Source organism: Ursus americanus, chromosome 20, assembly GCF_024610735.1.
Source record: "Ursus americanus isolate L20-20 chromosome 20, mUrsAme1.1.p, whole genome shotgun sequence".
Lineage (NCBI taxonomy): Eukaryota > Metazoa > Chordata > Mammalia > Carnivora > Ursidae > Ursus > Ursus americanus.
The window spans coordinates 43831356-43841782 of NC_142146.1; the positions used below are offsets into that span (position 1 = coordinate 43831356).

General features: G+C 37.4%; 1 protein-coding gene across 1 annotated transcript in view; it reads left to right on the forward strand.

The window, feature by feature from the left end:
- The first annotated feature begins 645 nt into the window (after positions 1-645).
- CPA3 (carboxypeptidase A3) overlaps positions 646-10427 on the forward strand; it is a 29053-nt gene continuing 19271 nt past the window's right edge. The window contains exons 1-3 of the mRNA XM_045813606.1: positions 646-780; positions 879-954; positions 3528-3652. Coding sequence (XP_045669562.1) covers positions 713-780; positions 879-954; positions 3528-3652 — 269 coding nt within the window. The 5' untranslated portion in view covers positions 646-712. The remainder of the gene's footprint in view (positions 781-878; positions 955-3527; positions 3653-10427) is intronic.

Consider the following 10427-nt stretch of genomic DNA (forward strand, 5'->3'; position numbering starts at 1 on the left):
TGCCTTCTAAGAGTCCTCAAGTTGCTTTAAAAATAGGGGTTATCTCTGAGAACAGAGGGAGGAGAAGGAGAAAGGAGCAGGGATGTGATTGTTTTAGCTCTTTCTGTAACATTTACTTCTTTACAGAGAGGTACAGAGAAAATAAGGCAAAAGTACAAGATATAGATAGTGAACACATCAATATTTTTGAGATTATAGTATTTTTAGTATATTCAAAATATTTTGTAATTTACCAAGTTACAATGTAGCTTCAAAAACATATTTTATGTTATTAAGGACCACCCACCAAGGTTCTGCAGCCAGATACCCAAATTCATCTCAGGTTCCAAATGCAAATTTAAAGTGATTTCTTCCATCATTCAATTCAAACATATGGAAAAGCTGCATTTTAGAACAAAGAACTGGGCTCAAATCTCAATTCTGTGAACATACTAGCTCTGTTACCTTGGGCAAGTTATTTCCTAAAAAATGAATTTGCCTGCCATCTGTAAAATGGGTATTCCCGATTGCAAAAGGGTAGCGTGACATTGCATCTGCCACAAAATGGGCATTTAGTGTTAGTGTTGCCATTCTATCCCTCCCTCCCCAACCAGAAAACACAGAGAGAAAAACATTTCATCCACCAGAACCCTAAGAGGAAATCAGCTGCTCCTCCAGATAAGAGCTGAGGCATAAAACTGGCAGAGCGTCTTGGGTCAGGCAAAGAAGAACCATGAGGTTCATCCTGCCTGTGGGTTTGATCGCTACCACCCTTGCAATTGTTCCTGTCCGCTTTGACAGGTAAATTTCACCACTCTGCGTTGCAGTCTCTATACAGGAAGAAGATGAAGGAATGCTTCTTAACAGTTCACATGTTTCATCTTCTTACATTCTTAAAGGGAGAAGGTGCTCCGCGTGAAGCCCCAGGATGAAAAACAAGCAAACATCATAAAAGACTTGGCCAAAACCAACCAGGTAAAGCATTTAGAGGGTTATTTTATCTTTTCTTTCTGTTCTCTAAAAGTTGCCTCTTTTCTATGTTATTTTTCATGCACATGGAGCTTCCAAAGACAAAGATGGGGGAAGTAGCAGAAGCTACTCAGATAATTTAGTCAATCATCACTATAGTGCTTCCCTTGTTTTTGTTCATTTTTTCCCCAAATTACCATTCCTGTTCTCCCTCCCAAAAGCTTTGCAAACAATAGCTTTTTCTAGGTGAAACTGTGAAATAAGGAGGCGGGCATTCTTGACACCTTTCTGGGGGCCTCTTTCCCCTCCCTGCTAGTGCCTTGCCTGCTCCATTCTCCTCCCTCCCACCCTGATCTCCACCTGTGGCATAGTTTCTCTTAAAAAAATGGTAACATCAAGGTACTGGTTAACTGGTAACATCAAAGTAATGGTTTAAAATATCAATATGTGACCCTGCCCAAGAGTAAATCCATTTTAAAAGGAAACTCTTAAAGTTTGATCACTCTTTTTTTTTTTTTTTAAGATTTTATTTATTCATTTAACAGAGAGAGAGACAGCCAGCTAAAGAGGGAACACAGGCAGGGGGAGTGGGAGAGGAAGAAGCAGGCTCCCAGGGGAAGAGCCTGATGTGGGGCTCGATCCCAGAACGCCGGGATCACGCCCTGAGCCGAAGGCAGACGCCCAACGGCTGAGCCACCCAGGCGCCCCTGATCACTCTTTTAAAAACCAGTGAGCTAACATAATCATTTTATCATTTATTCAGCTGCTTCAATACACAAGGCACACTGTGCCAGCCACCTTATATGTATCATTTCAAATTCTCCAATAGATTTTCAGTATCAGTGGCATAATTAAGCCCAGTTAAAACAAAAGACTCGAAGTTCAAAGACAGTAAATTAAATGACCAAGATGACACAGCAGACTTAAATCCAGGACTGAATCAGATTTATTCTAGTCCCTCATCACTACATCAAACTAATGGCAAGTTCTGCTCTTCTAATTTCCCAAATGTTTTTCAAATCCATACTTTCCTCTTCATTCCCTTGCCACTGTCAAATTTATGTCTGCCTTACCTTTTACCAGGACTATTTCAATAGCCCCTTATCCAGGGTTCAGGTTCTAGCCCTGCCTCTCACAAAGCCACGTCTGCACTACAGCCTGACTGCTCTAAAACTTGATTATAATATTCCTACATTTGAAGGTTTTAGTGAGAGGCAGCCTGGTATGGAAAGACCATGGTCTTCAAAGTCCAAATACTAGCTCTACACTAGCTCTGTGGACTCAAGCAAGTTACCTAACCTCTCTGGATCTCAGTTTCCTCCTCTATAAAGTGAAGATAATAATCCTACCTACTTTCTAAGGTTGTTAAAAGACTAAGCTAATAATTGGGTGACGCTCAGAAGGACACCCGGTCATAATAAGCACTACAGAAGTATTTTCTGTTGGTGGTATTAGTGTGACATTTGAAGTCCTTCATGATCTGCCAAACTGCCAATCTCTACAGTTTCTGCTCCTCCACCCTCTTTCTCACTGTTCAAGCTCTATGAGCACCAAAACGCCTTTAAATCACACTACATCTCTCATGTGTCCAATTTATGCTGTAGCTTTCTGATCAAAATAAACCAATAAATATTAGTTGGTTCACAGCAGCCTCATATTAGCACATAATGGACTGACAGAGAGGTAGAGTGCGATTCAACTACAAAATACCCAGGGGACTTAGACATGTCTACAAGCTTGGAATGGTGGGTAGGAATTGAACATTTCCTTCACATTTCCCAGGCTGGGGAATTGTACTTCATTTGATTTTACGATGGAGCATGATTTTGAAGAACAATAAGAATTGGAATCTTCTAAAAGTTATTTTTACCTCAATGCTATCCTTTTGAACCCATTCACCAAATTTCTGAAATTCTCAGCTAGAGGAAGAAAAAGAGCAGGGAATCAGCAGCTGTTAAATGCTTGCAGGTCCCAGAGTTCATATTCATTTCACAGTCTTTACAACACTCCAAATGAAGTCTTCTTAACCCTTTTAGGGAAAAGGACTGAAACTCGAGGAGTTTTAGTATTGCCCAAGGACATACTGCTAAAAAAATTACAGGGCTGGAGATTACTATGCCTTCTGTTGGACACAAACCTTCCAGGAATTTCAGAGTTTACAGGGGCAACTGGTTTTGAGGCCTGACTCAAGGGCGGGGGGGGGCATATTTTTAATCTATATTCCCAATTAGAAACAGATTCTATGGCTACATGAATTGTGAAACAACTCCAATCAACCCCAAGATGGTAGAAGCAAACAGATTAACCAAAACTACTCTTTTTTTTTTTTTTTGCATTTATAGATACTATCTATGTCCTGAAAAAGTGATCAGTACAAATGCTCAGTACAAATGCTCTCTCCTACTCCCTAATATTCAACAGTATATTTGCACATTCTCATAAGCTTATTAAGAGAAGGGTCCATACCATAGCCACATTGAACCCCAAATTCCTTTTGTAGTATATGACACATGTGTTTCTTAAGAAATATGTGTTGGGTGAACAACTCACTGTGACTAACATTGAACTCATCTCTGCAGCTTGACTTCTGGTATCCAGATGCCACCCACCACGTAGCTGCTAATATGACGATAGATTTCCGAGTTAGTGAAAAGGAATCCCAGTCCATCCAGTCTGCCTTGGATCAAAATAAGATGCACTATGAGTAAGTCCTATGAAATATTCAAATGTGTTAGACACTCAAGGTTTGGGGTGTCTTGAAATTAAAAGGGAAGTACTATTTTTAAATTGGGCCAAAAAAATGAAAGCTCTATGAGAAAAAAATTTACAGTTACTTCCAAATAGACTATTGAGGCCTGCGTGATGAGATCAAACTCGGCCACTCAACTTCCATCTTTTTTTGTTCTGATCTTCAAGAAGGGCAATTACCTATGTCTGTCCTCTCCAAAATTCAGCTTCTAGTAAGGACACTGTGCACTTGTGCAGGCATGGATGGGTTAGCCACACTCATCACCTCTGACAGGTAATCAACACAGAGTTCAAGCACTACTGGTGACTACCGGCACCGAATTCTTGAGAATTTGAATTCTCCTGCTACATAAAAGGACACCCAAATAACTATGCTTATCTTTGAGTCAGAGATGTGGGAATATAAGATACATAATAAATAATTCTTTGTGAAAGAAATTCTTCCTCAGAGAAAGCAAAAGCAATGCAATAGAGTAAGACTTAAATCCAACAGGAGGGAATTCTCAAATGGCCAAAGATGCACAATGAGTCATTGTGGTCCCATAGAGAAATAAGGGAAAATTAGAACTCATTGAGCACCAACCATGGGCCATGCACAGTCTGGGCCCTGGGGCAGTGAACAAGGGAGTCCAGTGATGAATATCACAAATCCACACATAACATAGAAAACAAAATGTGTTTGATGTACCGAGGGGTCCTGTTTTAACTCTACCAGCCCTTGTCATCCCAGCAGTTCCCTTTACTGAGACCCTCACCATTCAAAACACTGCTAAGCACTAGCTCTTTCTTTTTGACTTGCTATTTCATGCCTCTGCTATCCAACATAGAGCTGTAACTTAAAAAGCCTTCTTATTCTGGCTGAAACATATCATGTCATATTGCAGAGCAGGATTTACTGCTGCTTATCACGACTTGACTATGTTCTTATTGCTAGAATATCCTTAATAAATATAAACTCTGTTGAAATTAAGGAAGGACAAATATAAGACAAGTAAAAAAAATTCTTGCCTGTGGCTTAATGGCTTAAAAAGTAGCAGATTATTATTTGTGATTGTTGCTAATGACTGTCTTTGTTTTTGCTGTCATTTCAAGAGGGTTGTGAAACAAATTTAGAAATTAATAATTGAGAAGCACATATTCAGAATTAATTTCTATCAGCATTTAACCCTTTCTAATTAATATATCAATATGTGCTTTTCTATGTTCTTATAAATTGTACCATTAAAATTAGAAAGACACTTTATAAATAGACTTCCAAGATCTCAGAAACTAGTAGTGCATTAGAGACTCTCTACTTACACTAACATTCAGATGTCTTCTTTCATCTAAAGAAATCCCTCCTCCCCCTATATATCCTCTGCTGCCTGTGTCTCTTGATTCACTTCACTGCCAGTCTTCTTAAATGTGTGCCTCAATTACTACACTCTTTATTTTACTACATTAGGATAGACCGGAGCCAAATTCCTGTGATCAACTAATTCTTACAAAGTATCCAGCCCAAGCTAAAATAAATTTTAGCTGGTCAATTTTGTTTAATTTGATTCGAACAGCAACAGAAAAATAAAGTATTAGGTTTTCCTTTATATCCTGGTAATGTAGACAAAAAGCTACTTACTTGATGTGAGTGTGGACAACAGAATAGATCACTGTGACAGAAGATATCCAGACAGGTGGCACCTCTCTCTCCTCTTTGGACCTCTAGGTCTCTCTTAGGCTGAAACAATTCTGACTTAAACAGAGGTCTAAATCCAGATCCTCACAAATATAGTGTGTTTTTCACTTTGTTTTATGCCAAAATACTTCCTTGCTATCTACCTCAAGAACCAAAGTGTTAAACTACCAATAAAAATTAGTTTTATCTAATTAGAACATGATTTCTAGAAATTGGTCCAAATTAGCCACAGTTGTGGGAAATCCACATAATTAGATAGTTACCTTCCTCAGAAATATAAATATGTAAAGTGATCTGTGCAGACAAGGACTATTTAAATCTTGTCTCCAAGTACTAATTATATAGATAATTTTATTTGCATATTAATTATATGTGTTACTTGGTGTCACTCAGTAACAGTCTTCTGTGTTCTAAGAACAGAAACATCTGGTGGACCCAGGCACCAGTCTGAACAAAACCACATTAAGAGGCTGGTTTGACACAATGATTTACTTAGACACCCTTCATTAGACAGTGCATATAGACCACTATTTAGTTTAAAGTATCTATGTGTGAATTTTTTTTTAATTTTTAGAAAATTAAATTACTAAGACAGATTTTATTTTAAAGTAGCATGTTTGCTCCATTTTTACTTACACTTTTACAAAATCATAAAAAACCAAGTCTGCAAAACAAATTAATACCTACATACCAACAAACCTGAACAGACTGGTGAATAAATGTCTAAAGAAAAGCACACCCACGGGGCGCCTGGGTGGCTCACTTGGTTAAGTGACTGCGTTCAACTCAGGTCATGATCCCGGGGTCCTGGGATTGAGTCCCGCATCACGCTCCCCCTGCTCTACAGGGAACCTGCTTCTCCCTCTCCCTCTGTCTGCCACTCCCCTTGCTTGTGAGTGCGGGCACACGCGCTCTCTCTTTCTCTCTCTCACTCTGTCAAATAAATAAATAAAATCTTTTTTTAAAAAAAAGAAGAAAGAAAAGTACGCCTATTAGACTGAGGCTATAGGAGCAGACACCATATTTAGATTCAGTAGTTAAAAACCCTAGTGTCTTTACTAATTTTTTTAAATTTTAGATATTTGTATTTCAGATCAATTTTAGGTTATCTTTTCTTTGATCAAAAGGTAAAATCAGAAAATAAAGAATTGTTAATGAAAGGTAATTCAGAAAACAACTACTAACATATATGGTATAACACATACAAAGCAAAACAAATGATACAATTAAGTGAAATCTTAGTAAGATGCACATAAGATTATATGGGAAATGCAAAAGAAATCTACATCAAACTGACCAATCTATATCAAACTGACTCATCGACACTTCATATTAATGTCTAATTACCCAATAATGATCAGTCAGACACAAATTCATATTCCGAGTATATATACTGTCCTATCAGATAAGTATTCCAATCAAATAAATGATTCTAATGTCTTATTCCATTCATTTTTCCTTTTGCTCTACATTTTTATATATTACTTGCCCAAGAGTAAAACAGGTATGCTGATTATCTGCTACAAACTGCAAAGAGATGTTGGTGATGGTGGAAAGCAGAACAGTGTGGTAAATAAGAATGTGGATTCTCGGTGAGGTTGTCTGGGTCCAGTCCCATTTAAACTACACATTAGGTATTTAAACATTGAAAATTTATTTAACTTGTCTTCACCTCATTTTCTTCATCTCTACAGTGGTGTTTTGTAGAGGTTTCATGAAGATTGACTGGAACCATAAAATCACCTGGTTCCTTTACTTCTACTAATGCAAGTGAGGGAAACACTTATACATGTGTTTACATGAGTGCACGCACACACATGCACACATACACACTCTACAACAGAGGATAACTAAGGGCTATCATTAGATGCTCCCTTTCCCTCCTAGTGAATAAATTAGTGCCTTAAAGTTTATTATTCAACAAAGAAGTGTGCCTCAAATGTTGGGAAATCCATGTCAGTAAATGCCTAGTTGTATACATGGTAACCCAATTAGGGAGTTACTGGGGACAAATGGGATCTTGTGAAAACCTGAAATCATGCTTTTTGAGTAGCCCCTATCCTGCTGGAATGTGGGCATAGAGGAGGGGATGCAATCCAGACTTACAGTTTATAAGACACCATTAATAATGACTCTGAATCCCTGGAACATGTTTCTCTATCACACACACACGTGCATGTGCGCACACACACACACACACACATATATATACCAGAGCCTATGGCAGTCACATACACTGGCCTACCATTCTCCATTTCTCTGTTACTCTTTAAAAGCAACAGATGGAGGGAGCCCTGAAATTGTCAAAAAAGTATTCATCCTGCCTCTTCTCTGAACTTCTTATCTACGTCCTGACTTTGGGACACAGCCTTCCAGGAGAGCTGGTCAACTGGGCGAACTCTGCACAATACTCAGTAGACTAAGAAGACTACAGGTCTGAGGGCAATATCCAAGGATTTCACTCCTTGTCACTGGAAGCACTGTTGTATAATGGCTCACAACTGGAATACTGAAGTCAGACACCTCTAGGTTCAAATCCCAACTTCTGCATCTTAACAGTTATGTCAACTTTGGAAACCTCTACCTAACCTTTTGGGGTGATAACAATACCCAATTAATAATGCTGATGTGAAGATTAAATGATAAAATGTAAATACCATGCTGAGCTGAATTCCTGGCACATAAGAAAGGTTCGATAAACATTAGCCATTTATATCACTAAATCCTCAGCAATGATTATTTATCCTTTCATCTACATTTAGGATTTTCTTTAACAAATTAGACAAATCTTGGAGTGCTAAAATAATATTTGGGAGAAAGTAATTTGGTTTCATCTGCTTAAGCCTGGCTGCTGGTTAGTGAAAGGGCTCATGAAAATAACATCTGGCCCTAGTTCTTAATTTCCAGCCTTAGGCTTAATTTCTAGTCCTTATCAGCAACAATCTGGCACTATTCTGATGTCCTCATGCAGCTGCTTTATGGAAAGGTCGTATTTTAGCTCACACGATTTTCTCTTGCTGCTGTTATCACAAGAGCTAAATTGATATGTGTAAGTCTAAAAATATTCTTAGATACGAGCTTCCTGTGACTAATTAATACTGGCTTATGTTACAAATCAACCTCTGGGACCATAAAATTGCCCTTTTGCTCTACTTTTATAAATGCAGGTAAAGCAAAAAGCCTCATACCCTCTTTAGAACTTAAAACAATTAATTAAAGGAATTCATTATGTCTATAGTGACCACCCAAAATATAATTTCTAACCCTCTCAGGCCTCATGAGTGTTAGTGCAACATACCACACCTGATTCCAAATCTGGTGTCATAATTTTTCTTCTGAGAAATCCCAGATTCATCGTAAGTCAAAAAGCTAAGCATACAGTGAATTAGATATAATGTGCATAATAATGTGTTTGTCAGTAATGTTAATGGGAATCAATATTCATGAGTAGTACTTGGTGTCATGTGCTAAATAAACTCTAATTAGAAGTACACCTCATTTATCTTCTGTCTCCAAACTCAGACCAGTCAATCAGCAAGAAAAAAGAGACAAGTAGAGTGGGTGCTACGGTGTCACAGTTCATTATTGTAAGAAATTGAAGATATCAGAGTCAAACAACTACATACCACCAAGGCCTGGGTCAAAGACATGTTAAGTCTATGAAGTAGTTGTCAATTTTGTGACTCAACTTCACTGTCATACTGAGCTTCACTGGGCACCTATGGCTTGCCAATCACTTCCCACATTTCAATTCATTTCATCTTCACCACAATTCTGGCAGACATGTTTGATTCCACTGTAAAAGTGAGTAAACTGAGGCTCAGAGAGGCGGTTAACCCACCCAAGATCACATAAAGTATTAAGCCAAAATGGGGTTGGAATTCAGGAATGACCACAGAGCCTCTTCCCACCAGGTCACTACTTCCTTTTATGATTGGGTTCATGGAGGTGAAAGAGTGCATGATACTATCCTAAATGATTAGAATGCATGTTAAAAAACAGGCAGCATCTTCCTACATAGGACTTACTGCTAACAGAAGGAAAATACATATGCATTCCATCAACAATACTAATGCTTTTTTTTATAAAAAGTCAATTGCAACTATGATAATCCAAATAAGGAAACTATTCAAGTACAACTTCAAACAATTCTTGATTTTAAATATCTCACTGAAACATTTCCATTATAAGCCATCAATCTCTATCCTGAAAAATAAAGTATAGCGAATACTGTAGTTTAATTTGATTGAGGAATTACTATTACCAACACGAATTTTCACACTGTGCTATAAAAGAATGATCTCCTCAAGGGTTATTCACATTTTTAAAATATGCTGGGTCATTTGGACTTACACCAAAGGACCACTGACCCTTGTCTGCTAAATCCCTCCTCTGTTGATGTAGTTTATTTTCCTTTTTTTTTTTTTTTTTTTTTTGCTGTTAGCTATCACCTACTGATAGTATGCTTGCTTTCTACAAGTCATTTTACCTATGTCCAATGTATTCCTCCTAGATTAAATAAGCCTTTTATAATCTTATCTAAAATAAGATGAATGAAGCTTTTTGTGAGAGTGTTTGTTAATCTCTGATGGTTGTAACATTATATTTAACATATTAAGGAACCTAATAATAAAATTCAATGCAACTAGACACCAATGGACAATAATAATTTGATCATATCAATAGATACCACCATATTAATCTCAAGTGGCAATCAACATTATATGTAGTGGTGAAAGACAGGTTTTCTTGCTAAAAGCAGAAAAAAATAGAATGCCCTCTTTCACCACTATTATTTTCCATTGTTCAGAGTTTAACCAATGCAATAAAGCAAGGGGAAAAAATAGTTATTGGAAACAAAGTAGAACGTATAATCTTTTACAGAAGAAATAACTACCCTAAAACCATAAAAAAACAAAAACAAAAATCCTAAAGGCATAACTAAAAAATCATTAGAAGTGAACAGATCATTTTTTAACTAATAAGGTAGCTAATAAGTATAACCAAAGCAATAAGTTTTTTTAATATATGAATAACCAGTTCAAATGTTTAGTGAGAA